This window comes from Musca vetustissima, unplaced genomic scaffold, assembly GCF_032173495.1.
Source record: "Musca vetustissima isolate MV318-11 ecotype Yass unplaced genomic scaffold, APGP_CSIRO_Mvet_v1 utg38030, whole genome shotgun sequence".
Taxonomy (NCBI): domain Eukaryota; kingdom Metazoa; phylum Arthropoda; class Insecta; order Diptera; family Muscidae; genus Musca; species Musca vetustissima.
This window is the reverse complement of record NW_026881578.1, coordinates 107,302-124,136: the sequence shown is the minus strand read 5'-3', so window position 1 is coordinate 124,136 and position 16,835 is coordinate 107,302. Positions and strand designations below refer to the sequence as shown.

At 33.6% G+C, this 16,835-nt stretch overlaps 1 protein-coding gene across 1 annotated transcript in view; it reads right to left on the bottom strand.

Annotated features, from left to right (window-relative positions):
• The window catches only part of LOC133327488 (fringe glycosyltransferase), a 43,555-nt gene that overhangs the window by 16,179 nt on the left and 10,541 nt on the right, over positions 1-16,835 (bottom strand). The window contains exons 2-3 of the mRNA XM_061536006.1: positions 13,809-14,315; positions 2,686-2,734 (exon numbers count right to left, since the gene is read on the bottom strand). Of these exons, the coding sequence (XP_061391990.1) occupies positions 2,686-2,734; positions 13,809-14,315 (556 nt within the window). The remainder of the gene's footprint in view (positions 1-2,685; positions 2,735-13,808; positions 14,316-16,835) is intronic.

Genomic DNA, 16,835 nt, shown 5'->3' with positions numbered 1-16,835 from the left:
TTCTTGGTCTGGGTCCTAAATAACACCAGGAAAACATTATCAAAGGCAATCCTTTCGACTGCAAAAAAAGTTTTATTTTTTGAAGAGTCATATAAATGGCTTGCTTGAAGGTGGGGGTGAAGTAATACAAAAAAAAAAAAATACTCTCCGACTGAAGAACAATCAACGGCAGCCACAGCTGCCAAAAACGTTTTTTGATCTTCAAGTTTTGTTTGATTCTCTTCGTTAAGTTTTTTTTTTTTTGCTGCTAAACACTTAAGCCCAGACGCACGCAATATTTTTCTTGGCGGATTTGTTTTTTTTTTCTTTTTTTATGATTTGTTGATGGGTTTGTTTTCAGCATGATTTGGAATTTTTCCATAAAATCCACGTTTCCATTCCACACACAGAAACGTTTCAAATGAATACCAATTTAAATTTTAAGATGGATTTTTGTTCGTTTTAACGTTTATAGCCAAACAATACGGAATTTGTGTATTCAACAGGATATTGAAATTTTATGAAGATTTACACACTATTTTAATGGGATTTCAAACAGTTCCAGACACTACATAATATGGGTAGGATGGACATTTTTGTATTGAAAACTAGTTCATTCGGATGAATTGCCAAAGGTAATTCTAGAAAAGTAATAAATTAAACAGTATAACCGAATGGAGCCTACCACTTGATACCCTAAACATCCACCCAAGAACTTCTGCGTAGCTTATTCTCGAGCTGGGGCAAAATTTTGCGATACAAAATCGGATCTTTGCAAGGCCTACTTTTAGGCGTGGATTTTTTAAATGATCTTCCTAAGGCATACTTCTAGGCGTGGATTTAAACATATTTTTAAGGCCTACTTCCAGGCGAGGACTTTTGAAAACATATTTTTCTAAGGCCTAACAGAAGGCTTGGATTTTTTTAGAAATACTTTTCTAAGGCCTTACAAACTATACTGGAGTATATCCCTTTTTTAAAATAGGTTTTTAAATATTGTTGAATCTCAATAAACTTTTCTTTCCTGTTGTGAACTGCAATCTCATTTTCTTCCCCCAGTTTCTATAGAAAAACTATGTTGAAAGCAACCAGCTTTCCCTTTGAATATGTCCGTCCGTGTGTCTGTCCATGTTAGATTGTAAACAAAGTACACGTCGCATTTATGATACGAATTGGATAAAATTTGGCTCAGTTCATTTGTTTGACCCAAGGACGAACCGTATTGAAATTGGGAATAATCGGTTCAGATTTAGATATAGCTCCCATATATATGTTCGTCCGATTTAAGGTAAATGGTTCACCAAAGTCCCTATAATCCTTCAATTTCCACGAAATTTGGCATAGCGTACTAAATTGAGTCTAGAATCATTAAAATCGGTTCAGATTTCGATATAGCTCCCATATATATATATATATATATATATATTCGTCTGATTTTATGTAAATGGTGCCCCATTTAAACGATAATCATCAGTATTGGCATGCGCCTTTCTCTTCCCTGATAAAAATTGACGTTCGAGTCATATTTTTGTGGATAAATAAAATTTTTGCCTCATTAAATCTCCGCTGGTTCTTAGGTAAGAACCAGACCGGCAGCAATATTTCCTGACCATCGCTTTATAACTACGGTGGATACACATAGTGATCGTAGAAAGAATTTTGTGTGGTGTTACAAATTTTGTGGTTAGACAAATGTTAACTGAAAAGGTGGTGAAGTAAGGTGGGAATTTAGTATACCTTAAATCGATCGGGATCTTTATATCAAAGATAGAATAATATAAACCAATGAGGATTATTATTCTCTATTGAAAATAAAGTATTAAATTGGAAGCAGAAACATTCTAGTTTGGAAACTTTGGCAAGGTCCTTTAACATACCGAATCGGAAACACAATATTTATATGAGATTTATATCAAAACATGAAACTATATCGAAAATATTCTCCGAGGAAGTCATGTATCCCCCACAAACTATGGGTAATATTACATATTTTCCGCATAGGTGTGTTCCACCGTCTATTTAACCGGAATGCGGATAATGCCTTTAAATGTCGAAACTGGGAAATGACGGTTATACCAAGGCTATACCAAAACGTGAACCTATTTTGAAAATGTTCGACAAAAAAGTTGTATATTCTGCAAAAACCCTACACCACTTCGGTTACTTAACATAAAGTTATATTTTGTCTGCAGGCAGGTGTAGTTCGAAAATGGGTTAAATCGGTCCACGTTTAGTCAACGTCTTCATACAAAGTTAACCAAAATTTCCAAAGGAATTACCTCTTATTTGGTAACTAGGATTCTTATTAGGCCCCCGTTTATGTATAGCCCCCTTATAGCGGCACTTTCGGTATTTTGGAGGTTTTGAGTGAGTTTTGTCAACCGAATTACATGTAAATTAGTACTTCATGTTTTAATTAGATACCAAATTGCTCCACTAAAAATTAAAAATATCGCTACACATGAAGACACTTCCAAAATTTCGGTATTTTGGGTCAGTTTTTCAATTGCAATGTGTGTAATTTTGGTATTTTGAATTCTCATTTTCTACGAAAAATTATCAAAATCTGTACACTTTTTGGGGTAGCCCCTGAAATATAAGAATTTGCCTAAGTTACAGTTGAGAATTTTAGACACATGTTCCAATATGCATATTGGTCCACATTAAAATTATTTTTCAGATGGTTTTGCAAAGAATTGTACTTACTTGTTTTCTCCTGATAATATGGATCGTCTGTGTCTGTGAAGAACCACGTCTAAAATTAAAAAAAAATAATTAAAATTTTTGACATTAATATCATACATAAAAATATTAAAATAATTTGTATAAATTCTGTATTATGTTGGGCGGATATTAATTTAAAATAATAGAAAAAAAATATAATTTAGTTCACAGCTGACATTATTATTTCGGTACAAAATAATAAAAAAATAAAATAAACGAAATCGACTAGTTTCTGTTACTGTCACCAATCACTAACACAACCATACATTCACAATTAACCAATAAATAGTAATGGTCCGATCGTCCATTACACTTACATACATTCGAGATATTGTATTGAGTTGTAAAAAAAAACATATATATTTGTGCACCGCATACGTATAAACTGGGTCATTTTAATTGCACACAAGATTGGCAAACTCAAACGGGCGAAAACGTTAATTAATCATAAACGAGTTTAATGGCTTTTCATACATACGATGGTGGTTAAACGACAAAAATCAACAACAACAAAAATGCTGTACAATTGCAAGATTGAGAACAACACAAAGAGTGTTATATCGATAGTTTTCCATGACTGGATAGATAGGAATCTGAATGTAAGGCAGCAACAAAATAAAAGGTGTGTGTGTTGCATTGTGTACAAGTCATGAATCTGACTGGTGAAACTGGAATATGAAACAACTTTTCCTATTTGCAATTTAAGTCCATTGTTTTTTGCTGTTTGTTGTTATATTTTGTTCTGATATTGTTTTCATATTTTTCCAAGGTGAGTTGTGAAGTGCTGCGTATTTAAAAATCCTTAAATTATGTCATTGCATTATGTATCAGTTGGTAGTTCATGCTTTGAAAAAATAATCTCCATATTATAGAAACTCAGATTGAAAACTTGGGGTAGGAACTTCAACATACCGAAAATTAAACGGGACATTTGTATGGATGTTGTTTTGAAAAACTAACCTAGATTGAATTATTTCTCTCTCTCTTAGAATCCTCTTCTCTTTCTCTTAGAATCCTATATGAGAAATTATAGTCACTTTGATGAGAACAAAATAATACTGAAAATATGGCATAGGTCCCGTACTATTTTCAGTATTATAAAAGCTGTATAAATCGTCGGTCTTATATTGAACCAGTAAGGAAAGTTCAAAAGTTGGACGGGGCCGACTATATGATACCCTTCACCACTTTTACAAGCAAGAAATGATAATGTGTACAATATCCTGTTGATAGAAAAGACATACCATCTTTGGATGACAAAAGACATGAAATCGGGTAGAAAACAAATGTGATCTACATAGATATTTGAACCACTAAAAACTGAAATCTATAAAATCTATAATCTGAAATCTATAAAAAAATTCATGTCAATCTGGCAGACTTAAATTTTTGGTGTAACATTTGTATGAAGTTTGGCAAAACTTTGTATGGGAGATATATGTAACTCTGAACCAATTTCAACAAAACTTCACACACATCAAACTGGACTTAATTCAGTATGTTGTGCAAAATTGTGTCTCAATCGGACAAATATTGGAAGTTTGGTGCACCATCTATCTAAAATCGAACGAAAATATATATGAGAGCTATATCTAAATTTGGACCGATGTCCAGCAAAACTTCATACATGTCAAACTGGACTGAATTCAGTGCGCTGTGCAAAATTTTGTTAAATCGGACAATTATTGGGAGTTTGGTGCACCATTTACATAAAGTCGGACGAAACTATATATGGGAGCTATATATAAATCTGGACCGATTTCAACAAAACTGGACGAAATTTCGTACTCTGTGCAACATTTTGTCCCAATCGGGCAACCATTTTCAATTTGGTGCACCATATGGGAGCTATATCTAAATTTGAACCGATTCCAATAAAACTTCGCAACCATTTTCAGTTTGGTGCACCATAACCTATATATTGGAGTTATATCTAAATCTGAACCGATTTCAACAAAACTAATTTAGTACTCTTTTCAAAATTTGGTCTCAATCGGACCAATATTGGCAGTATGGTGCTCTATTTACATAAAATCGGACTAACCTATATATTGGAGTTATATCTAAATCTGAACCGATTTAAAAAAAAATTGGCACATATCAATCTAGACCTAATTCAGTACTCTGTTCAAAATATGGTCTCAATCGGACCAATATTGGCAGTATGGTGCACCATTTATATAAAATCGGACGAAACTATATTTGGAAGCTATATCTAAATCTGAACCGATTTTCTCCAATTTCAATTGGGTTCGTCCTTGGGCCAAATAAGTGACATATGCCAAATTTCATCCAAATCGGATTATAAATGCGACCTGTACTTAGTTCACAAAAATACATGGACGGGCGGACATGGTTAAATCGACTAAGAAAGTGATTCTATGCATATTCTCAAAAGTAACCTTAGGTCTATCTGGATTCCTTTTGCCTGTTACAAACATATGCACAAATACATAATACCCTGTACCATAGTGTGATGAAGGGTATAAAAATTTTCGCAAAAAATATGGTTTGCGATCCAATATCACCGAATGCCACCTTACAGATACTGCAATGACAAAATACCGCTAAATCCTTCAAAATAAATATAATATCGAAACAAACTTTCTGGCAAATCATTTGAAAATTACATTTTTGCAGCATTTGAATGTGATTTCAGGGAACGAAGTTACTAAATCTCCCAACCAAATCATGGAACACTCACAACTTTCGGGAATATTTTTTTTATTTTATTTTTGGTCCATTCCAAACAGACACCACAAATTTGTATCTACGTTGTTGTTTTATTTATTTCAAACAAATGGTCACATTTGTTGTCACCGTCGTCATTGTCATGCATGACTGGAACGTGCTCAGAAAATAGTTTTGGTTATTTTTCGATTTTTTTTTCTAAACTGCAGACTGACGTTTTATATTATCATATTTCATAGAATTGGTTTAAACGAGGGTTACGCCAAAATACTGCAAATATATATCTCAAATTAGAGCCACTTTGAAACTTGTCTGCAAATATATATATCTATAGGGAGATTTTCTTCACAATGAGTATCCAATATATCGATATCATTATATAGAAAATCTCCATATCCAAACCTTCAATCTCGACTCAAAGTTCGATTAAGTCCCCTAATTCCATTGGGGAGGCTATATTCAATTCGGCCCGATGTTTTCCTTTTTTTAAGAATATTGCTATTCCTTTCTTGAAAATATTGAAAGTTAACTAATATTCGAATTCTACAAAACTTATGTACTTAAATGCATTTTTTGTTTCCTATTGTTTTCTTTTATTTTTCTTTTTAAAGAAAACAACAAACGAAGAGAAACTGAAAAAAAACAATCGTCTTCTAAAGAACTCATAAATCCTGAACGTGCCTTTGCATACTTTCATGGCGTTTTGTTTGTTATGCTCTTTTTTATCTTTGCATTTGGATTTTGGAATGACTGGCTGGCTGACTAGCTGGACAGCATTCAGTTCTGTCAGCTAAACTGCTTGGTCTGGATAACTGGCAATCCCATTTAAATTTTAAAAAAATGTTGAGAATAGTTTTTGGTTTTATTTTTGTTTTTTTCTAAAACATTTCATTTTTGTTTTCATTTGACATTTGGGGACCTGAGACATGATTGAAATTTCGAAAAAAAAACACGCACACAAATATGATTTCTTAAAAAAAGCACAATCTGTAAAGGAACATGTAAATATTCGGTTTTTTTGTGTCCGATATGTGACCAGGAATATATTATTGAAATGGAAAACAAACAGTTAACGTGACAAATATTCCGATGTTATGTAGGAACCAAAACAACAAAATTGAGTGTTTAAAAAAAATCCAACTATGCATCTTTTTAAGCCATTAAGTCTTTCAATCTCCACAGATTTGTTGTCATGTTCTGAGCAAAACAACAACAACAATAATTACCCATCAACATCGCTTTACTACTACCTGATCCCCACAACTACAATCTTGGTGGTCGTAAAATAAAGTTTAAAAGGGTTAAACATGGCCAATGGCAATGTCGCCCAACTGCTATTCCAATCATCCAGCATCAGCAGCAGCATAAGAGGAGAATGTGTTTTTGAGAAACTTTTATGATTTTATAATGTGGGAGACCACTTAAGGTAATTAAGAGTAGTGTGCTGTAGCATCATATTATTTATATTTGTATAAATATGTCATTAACACAACAACAACAACAAGTGAAATGGACAAACAAATATGCGTATGCATGTGTGTAGGTATGTTTAACAGGTTGGTATGGTTGAAAGAGTAGCTTCATTATGATTTGTTTATGCATCCCCATGGACCACCTCTAATAGTGATGCGGCTGCTGACTGATTTACCCTAACGGCAATTATGGGCGGAACATATTTGTGGAAAAGGCACGAATTTTTTTATTATTTGTTAATTTGTTATCGCTGGAGGGTCATAAGGTAAGGGACAAAAAAAAAAACGGTAGGAAATTGGGATATTGAATTGATTAGATTTTTTAATTGGCAATTTAAAGGGAGAGAGGGCGTTTTCAAAATCATATCTAAGGTGTGGAGTGAGAGGCTATTTTTTAAATTTCATATTTTTTCAATTTGTCGTTATTATAAAATGTCTTTGTTGAACCGACTTAAATCAAAATGAATACACCGTCTACTGGACTAAATTTCATTGTAGGTGCACAATTTTGTGTCGATGCGGCAATTAGAAATAAGAAAGTTATCACTACATAGGCTCCACATAATAGGCCCAACCCATTTTAGGTATTATCACAGTAAAAATTTTATAATGAAATTTCTATAACAATACTGTGACACAAAATCGAGGTCAATTATATAGGAACAACATAGGCGTAGCTCATATTTTTGAGGTATAGCGTGTTGCATTTTTTGCTGGTATCTCTAAAGTTCACGAATAAAAAGGCCTCCAAATATTCTACAAAAAATCGCTCATAAGATGTGAAATAGGGGCCCATAACTTAAAAACTTGACCAATGATGTCCTTTTGGGCCCTTAATATAACAGACAAGGACTTTCGTCAAAAGTTAGAAAAGTTTTATGTTCGACCGGGCCGAACTTTTTATACTCTCCAGCATAAGGTTAGCAATGAAAATACCTAAACTCGATCGGAATAATTATATGCGAGCTTATTGTGTAAATTACCTGTCCAGAGATTTCTTCCATGGCATCTACAACATGAGGGCTATGCCAAAATCGACCTACATTGAAGTAAAAATTCCCTCACCAAATTACCCATCCTGGTATTTATACCCTTCACCACACTGTGGTACAGGGTATTATGTCTTTGTGCATATGTTTGTAACAGGCTAAAGGAATCGTGATAGACCCATGGTTCCTTTTGAGAATATGCATAGAATCACTTTCTGAGTCGATTTACGCATGTCAGTCTGTCCGTCCGTCCATGTATTTTTGTTAACAAAGTACAGGTCGCATTTATGATCGGAATTGGATGAAATTTGGCATAGGTCACTTATTTGGCCCATGGATGAACCCTATTGAAATTGGAAAAGATCGGTTCAGATTTAGATATAGCTCCCATATATATTTTCGTCCGATTTAAGGTAAATGGTTTACCAAAGTCCCTAAATTTCTTTCAATTTGCACGAAATTTGGCAAACCGAACAGAATTGAGCCTACTGTGAGTCTGCCATGTTTCGTGAAAATCGGTCCAGATTTAGATATAGCTCCCATATATAGTTTCGTCCGATTTTGTGCAAATGGTGCACCAAAGTCCTTATATCTTTCGATTTGAAAATCAGTCCAGATTTAGATATAGCTTCCATATATAGTTTCGTCCGATTTTATGCAAATGGTGCACCAAAGTCCCTATATTTAGATATAGCTCCCATATATATTTTCGTCCGATTTTATATAAATGTTGTACGTACTGAATTGAGCCTTGAGTGGATGTCCTAGTGATATTTGTTTAAAGTCGATTTAAATACGTTTGCCCCATTGTAACAAACGAATGGCATGATAAGTCGATTCACATTTAAATAAATATCACATATTTTAGCTCATCCAATTTCGTGTTAATAGTCCTGTTTAATATACCCATAGTGGTGAAGGGTATCATATAGTAGCCCCATCCGACTTTACTACTTTCCTTACTGGTTTTTCCATGTGGTCTGTAGAAATTTTTCCTAGGACATTTCAAATGCGTAAAATTGTGACGACTTTAATATGAGGGCTATGGCAAAATTTGACTTACATCGAAGGCAATTTCCACCCCCAATAGCACGGAAGACGTAACTTTTGGTATGGCAAAACTTTTTTATAAGAAAAATCAGCTAAAACCTTTAAAATATCGAATATAGTTGTAATGTTTATTATTATATGTTTATTATTGTTTATAATCAATTAATTTTAATAAGCTATCGCGCTTAGTTCAAAAGATATGGAAACGGTTCCTCAAAAATGCCTAAAGTCTACTAATGAGACAGTGAGTAATTTGTGTGGTATTCCATAAAATCATCAGGATATATATCCATCATTTATATCTTTTTTTTAACTTCACATATTTGTCATTAATTATCAAGTTAATTCACGAAGATGTCTCGATTAGTTAAAAAAGTATGCCCTTCGAAAAATGACTACGCAAAAAATTCTAACATTGAACATTTTGGGTACTTATTTATTTTAAGCCATGTCTCAGATAATTGTTATGTTATGACCTCTAAAACATGTTTACTCAAATTTTCAAATATTGATAAATTCAGATATTTTTATATTTTTGGCCATATCTTAGAAAAATTTTAGGCCATAAGCGGATTTTATACTTTAGTTTTAAACTAGAGATTTAGTTTTTTAATATTTAAGCAGGAAGTTGCGCCGACTATGTCCATAGTTTTAAGACCATAAGCGGATTTTATACTTTAGTTTTAAACTAGAGATTTGACTTTTTAAAAATCAAGAAGAAAGTTGCGCCGACTATGACCATAGTTAAGGCCACCGAAACATAAAAACCCCATTTATTTGATGAGATAAAACACACAAACTTTGAGGATTTATAAATGTGTCCCCCTCAAGGAATATACGCCGATGAATTTCAAAGTTATGGGCTCTGGAATACCATTACGCATACAGATAAACAAACGTAAATAATGAGAACAAATTGCTGTTAGCATATTTTTGATTTCTCGATTTCCCTCCACAATCCAGTTTCAATCATCCACAATCCAGTTTCAATTATAATTTTTCGTGGAAGAGGGTATTTTGAAGCTAATGGTCACATTTTTGATTATAAAAAATACGACTTAATAATATTAAATTTTTTAGTCTATATAAATAATCCCAAATGCAATAAATTATCAATCTATTTTTAGCAACAACAAAATATATATTTCCAACAAAAAAATTCCCACAATAAAATATTTTAATTAAATGATATCTAGCCCAAATGTTGTTCACACGGAACTAAAAATAAAATATATTACCCTAATGTGTTACATTTAATGGTGGTGATTCATTCTTTGGCACACATGGGTAAAGAGATTCAATGATATAAACATAAATCTTCAATTAATTAGGGCCCCTCAATTCTCCCAGCAATGTATATGTGGTGATTGGAAAAACAAAAACTGTGAGAACTTTATTCAAGGGATTTTCAATTTCACATTTTTTTTAAAAATTTTCAACCTTGCCCATAGCAAAGGGGAATTTTCCAACACCGATGAATTGTTATTAAAATTGTCAGCCATTCATGAAATGGCTTTCAATTTTTTTTCGTTTTCCTTAATTTAATTTTTCTCTTTAGTTTTCTACACATGGCAATTTCATATATTATAGCTGAGGTGCTGTGGGATGGTGGAATTGCTATTGGGTGTCGTACGTACACATGTACTACTTGGTACTTCATGGAGTATGCACAGTCCTTCACTTAGTTCTAGTTTTATGCCCTAACAAGTGTTGACATACATATATATAGTTCTTAAAGACACTCTTCAAGGTATGCATGCTCAAAGACTCCATCATAAGTAGGGAAGTGTGTGTGTGTGAGTGAAAACGTACGGAGGGTTGGTTTTCGTAATTCTTTGTTCTTTCGTCTTCTTTTCATAATTTTGAAAAATTTTCCTTTTCCTTTATATCATACCAAGGTGTTTTTTTAATGCAGTGATTTCAGGACAAGAACAAAAATGAAGAAAAAATTGAATAATTTCTGATTTTCACTTTCCCTTTTTTTTTTTTTTTTGTATTTAAAGAGGTATTCCGGGAATATAACGTGTACTCAGTAAACAAATTATAAACGATTTAAGGGAACCCCCCCCCCCCCATTCTCGATTGTAATTTTTCAAGATTTTAAATGGGCTGGTAAATCAATACTAATGCTTGTGGAGGTTTGTAACTTTGCACATATATAATTGAAGATTTAAAAGAGAAGAAAAATAATTTACAAAAAAAATTTTGTTATTGTTTTGTTGTTGTTTTTTGTAATTAAAGAAAAGTCCTTATTTTTGATGGCGGGCATGATAACTCCTCACTGGAACATCGGAATCCGAATATAGACTTCGCTCTAAAATTAACAAAATGGTGGACCTTTGAAAAAATATTTTTGGAAAATCGCCGATTTTTTACCAAAAACCAAGTTAAAAAATAAGGAAGATCTTCACCGATTGGCTTTATCCAAATTATATACACTCCCAGAGAAGCCTTGCAAAATTTGGAACCGATTGGATTATTAGTTTTTGAGAATCGTGCCCGCCATTCGCAAAAAAATGTTTAAGAAAAACTCGTTTAAAGTTTAAGAAGCCCTTCAGTCACTTGATGTTGACACAATAAATCGGATATATCTTCAATGAGTTCTTGAGATTTTCACTTGAAATTTTGTAGGGACATTGTTTAATTAGTGTAGATTCGAATTATATCAACAACAATTTTGACCCCGAGAATGGGGGGGTCCCCTTAAAGGAAAATTGTGGAAAAAAGAGAGTTCGTATATATAGAATAATGATTTAATGACATATGTAATTTATAGGGTTCAATGGAGATTCAAGCATCCATAGAAAAAAAAACATGTTAAGAAATATTGAATGGAACAGAATTTCTATAGATAGGTGGCCATGTAATTAGGCCTTCCATTCACAGCATAAAACTAGGATTTTCATACGTACGGGGCATAAATAATTTTGTACTGTAAAAGGCAACATTCTTTATACAATCTAGCAATGTCGATCTGTCTATCTATCAGTTCCAGATACACTGCAAATCTATTGTAGGTAAGTCAAATACGAAGATTGGTCCACGTTCAGGTCCGTCACCATCGATTTTTGGCTCTATTTCCAACTTATTGTAATTTTAATTGCATACATCTCTTTAATTTTAATAAAAGCCCAATTCAGTGGCGAGATCATTTTTTTGCTGGCGACCCTATTATACATGAAGATATAGTTTCATATCCTGATTTGGTGCTATTGTATATATATATATATATATATATTTGAGAATGCATTTCTTTAGTAAAATCAAATGAGGGATTATTAAGTAGAAAACATCGTACTTCTAACTCGATTCCTTAAGTGTCCTTTTAGTCCTCAATTTTTTACCGGAGTCCAAATATCACAAGACACAGTCCTCGCAATATTTTACAAAAATATTGCTTATAAGATTATAGATGGGGTCACATTAGTTATTGGTTTTATTATCTGAAAATGCGATTTCGAACTTTTACCAACGTTTTTATACCCTTCACCACTCTGTGGTACAGGGTATTATGTCATTGTGCATATGTTTGTAACAGGCAAAAGGAAACGAGATAGACACATGGTTCCTTTAGAGAATATGCATAGAATCACTTTCTGAGTAGATTTATGCATGTCCGTCCGTCCGTCTGTCTGTCGATGTTAAATTGTAAACAAAGTACAGGTCGCATTTATAATCCAAATTGGATGAAATTTGGCATAGGTCACTTATTCGGTCCAAGGACGAACCCTAATTGGGAAAAATCGGTTCAGATTTAGATATAGCTCCCATATATATTTTCGTCCGATTTAATGTAAACGGCCCTTATATATCTTTCGATTTGCACGAAATTTGGTACAGCGTAATGAATTAGGTCTAGAATGATGTGTGCAAAGTTTCGTGAAAATCGGTTCAGATTTGGATATAGCTCCCATATATATTTTCGTCCGATTTAAGGGAAATTGTGTACCAAAGTCTTTATATATCTTTCGATTTGCACGAAATTTGGTACAGCGTAATGAATTAGGTCTAGAATTATGTGTGTTAAATTTTTTGTGTTTAAATTTAAAATTCGGTTCAGATTTAAATATAGCTCCCATCAGGGACGTACGCAGGGGGGCGGCCCGGGGGTCCCGGTGATTGGTGAGTTTCAGGAAGATCGGCTTAGATTTCGACATATCTCCCATATATATTTTCGTCCGATTTTATGTAAATGGTGCACCAAAGTTCCTATATGTACCCTTCGATTTGCACAATGCCACGTTTTCAATCGAATTGATTAACGTTTATGGTTTTGATGTCCGATTGCCTTGCAAATATCTCTAAGAAAAATTAACAATATTGGACTATATCGGATCTGATTCTTTAAGAAAATACTTTTCGAAAATTTCGAAACCCCTTTCCTCCTTGTCGATTTTCGATATTTTCAAGATTTTCAAGATTATTGACTTATAACGGTAACTCCTAATTTTTTAAGGATTTTGGACAAGATTTCTAAACGAACTGGTCACAATTTGATAGTTAGAATTCCGATTGGATATAGTCTTTATATAACATTACCCACATTTTTCCGGAATTTTGAAATTATAAGAAATATTTTCATAAAATGGTATTGGTTATCTTTTTGGCATAACACTTATATAACGGCCTCGTTCGTTTTTCATAATAAAAATAATATAATAGAGGTTCTGCTTCCTAGTTTAGTTATTGTGAGGCAAGTGTCTGCATTTCACTATCCAAATTGCTGCAATTTGGGCGTAAGAACTAACCCTATTGAAGTTTTTAAAATGTGGTTCAGATGTAGATAAAAAACTCTTTTCATTCAATTTCTTGATAATCAAATTTGTTATATCCAACCCAATTTTTCTAATTCAAAATATTATTTTCTTTTTCTTAACAGCTAAATTTACAATTCGCCACTTACCTGATCTTTGGCCAATTGAAACCATGTCTTGACAATCATTGCCAGCCGGCTGTCGTGATAACTTTTTGTCGTCTTCACACTAATGAAGATATCATCCAATTCGGTGGTGGGTGGTTTCGGTGTTCCCGTCACTGAACGCTGTGACAAATCGTGCAACAAATGTTTATTTCGCAAATAGTGCACCGATGCTGTTGGCCTCTCCACCGGCAATTCAATATCGGAAAAATTAAAACTATGAAAATCTTTGCGTATTATCACCGTTGTTGGTTGCACCACAGATGTATGCACCGGATTCGATAGCACATCCCGCATTGAATGACTGCCACCAGCACCACCTCCAACTGACTTTGATTGTTGTTGGTGTTGTGTGGATGTTGGATTGGTGGTTGGCGCCACTGCGGGTGCATTTGTACTAGAGCTTTCGTATTGTAATAATTTCATGTGATGTGTTTGAACATCGCTGATTTTTTCATTGTGATATTTTTGTGCTGGGGAATTCGGAGAAATCTGCAAAGAAAGAATGAGAAGACATTGATTTAGTATAAAACGATTAAAATCTTTGATATCTCCCTCGCCTCTATATGAGAGCGACAATAGATTAAAACAACACACACACAGTGAAAAACACCAGCGGTGTTGTAATGCCTTTAAACACCATTAAACGGTGACAAACACCATTTAACCATAAAAAGCCCATTCAAGCTCAACAATGGGGGGTCACATGCTATATAGGTATGTGTGTTTGTAGTCTTCTACATATCATGGTTTAGGGGGAGAAGAGTATTGTGCTTTAATACTACAATTTCATTTTACACTCGAATAGAAATGTTTTGGAATTACACTTCAGAGCTCACCTTGTAATACAATGTAAATTAATAATTAATAATAGTTTTTTTCTAGCATAAGCATAGATTTGAACACTGAAACTGAAAACCGACTAATCGAAACCTTCTCCCAATTTTTCTGATTTTTTACACACACACATTTTTCTTTGAGTGTATCCCTGCTACTGTTGTATTAATACAGTCACTCATTCAGTCACATCATATCATTTTCGTATCTTTTTCAGGTTTTTGGAACTGGGTATGGAACACATGCAGCCAGCATGTCATCAACACAACAATACTTATACTTTTCCCGGGTGTGTGTGTTTTTTTTGGATTTGACGAAGAATACACGACACATACAACAATGTCGCCATGTTTTATTGCTTTGTGCCCTGTATCCCCCATCATTCCATAGCAATGTCGGTCGTCTGTGCAGAAAATGAAATAAGTTGTTACATTTTTCCCTTAAAAACGAAAAACATGAAGTTGTTTCGTGTAAAATGTACTTGTCTCTCGGTTGTGAGTGTGTATGTAGTCTTTCAATAAAAACAAAAGCTTAATTTCAATTTGTGTTTTGTTGTTGTTTTTGTTGTCGCCAACAGTGAACTAGTTGTATAATTATATACCCTTCACCATAAGTTGAAGTGTAAATTAAATGTGTCATGTCATTTCGGGTTAGAAAAAACATCGCAGAAAATGTGGAAAGTAGGTCCACTGGAATATGGAGATTTTGGCAAGATTGTTCAACCGAATTGGCTGCAATTTTGGATATTTTGTGTTCTTATTGGGTAGGAAATCGTTCTACCCGAAATCATCAATATTGGTGCAATTTTTAGGACAAGCCCTATATAACTGTACCTCGCAAATTTCGATTTTATTGAAAAGAGTGTCTAAATATCTAATGATCGCAATAGGACTCTATTGAGTAGAAAATATTATTAAAAAAAACATTTAATATTCGTTCAAGGACTCCATAGAAGGGTCCCGACAGGTTTTAGGTATCTTAAATATACACCTCATGGTGGGGTATATAAAACTTTCGATCTGAACGAAATTAAGGATATTTTTAACGTGTGCTATATAAAACTTTCGATCTGAACGAAATTAAGGATATTTTTAACATTTATCGAAACCCCCATACAAAAGCTTTCACTGGTTCTCTATTTATCGTAGACCTTAAAGAACATTTTATATATGAATATATGACTAGCAGTCGGTCTTCAGCAAGACCAAGAGACCTCAAATTAGTTGTTATATGCTTTCTATAAGTGAACAGCAATATTTTATTTATAGAAGTCACATCGATCTTCTAAGGGCAGAAGATCTCTATAGGTATTTATGTACACAGGACCTCCTATCGATCTTTAAGTATAGAAGATCTCCTATGAGATAGGTCTTCTATCTATGGGTAGATAGTTACTACCCGTTCATAGATGGAATACTTCCCAGCTGTTTTTATAGAAGACCTCATATCTGTCGGTATTTTATGTACAGAGGACTTCCAATTGATCTTGTAAAGATTGAAGAAATAGGACCAACCATCGATATATTATGAAAAGGCGACCTCATTTCGGGCTCATTGTTAAAAGACCGATCATTCTTCTACAGATGTATATAGTAGACCTCAAATTACTCTTTTATAAGTCTTCTATCAGTCCCAACAGTACTACATTTATAGAAGACCTCGAGTTTCTGAAGACATCGAGTTTCTAAAGATAGAAGATTGTCATCGGTATTTTATATACAGAGGACCTCCTATCGATCGTATTAGTATAAAAGATCTCCTAACGAATAGATTTTCAATCTGTGAATAGATAAGTACCCCTCGGTCTACCCTAGATGGAATACTCCCAGTAGTATTTTATTTATAAAAGACCTTGCATTTTGCATTCTTAGGATAAAAGATCTCAATCGGTATTTTATTTATAACAGAGGACCTACCATCGTTCTTCTAAGGTATTCTATTGATAAGTGACCTCATCTCGGGCTTTCGTAAATAGAGAACATCCTATCAAGCTTCTAAGTGTAGAAGATCTATCGGATTCAGCTTCTATATATGAATAGATAAGCACCCGTCTATCTTCCATTGGTATTGTTTTTTATAGAAGGCCTCACATATGTCGGTATTTAATGTGTAGAGAACCCACCATATATCTTCAAAGTAAATAAAATCTCCAAATGGTATTCTATGGGAAGGTGA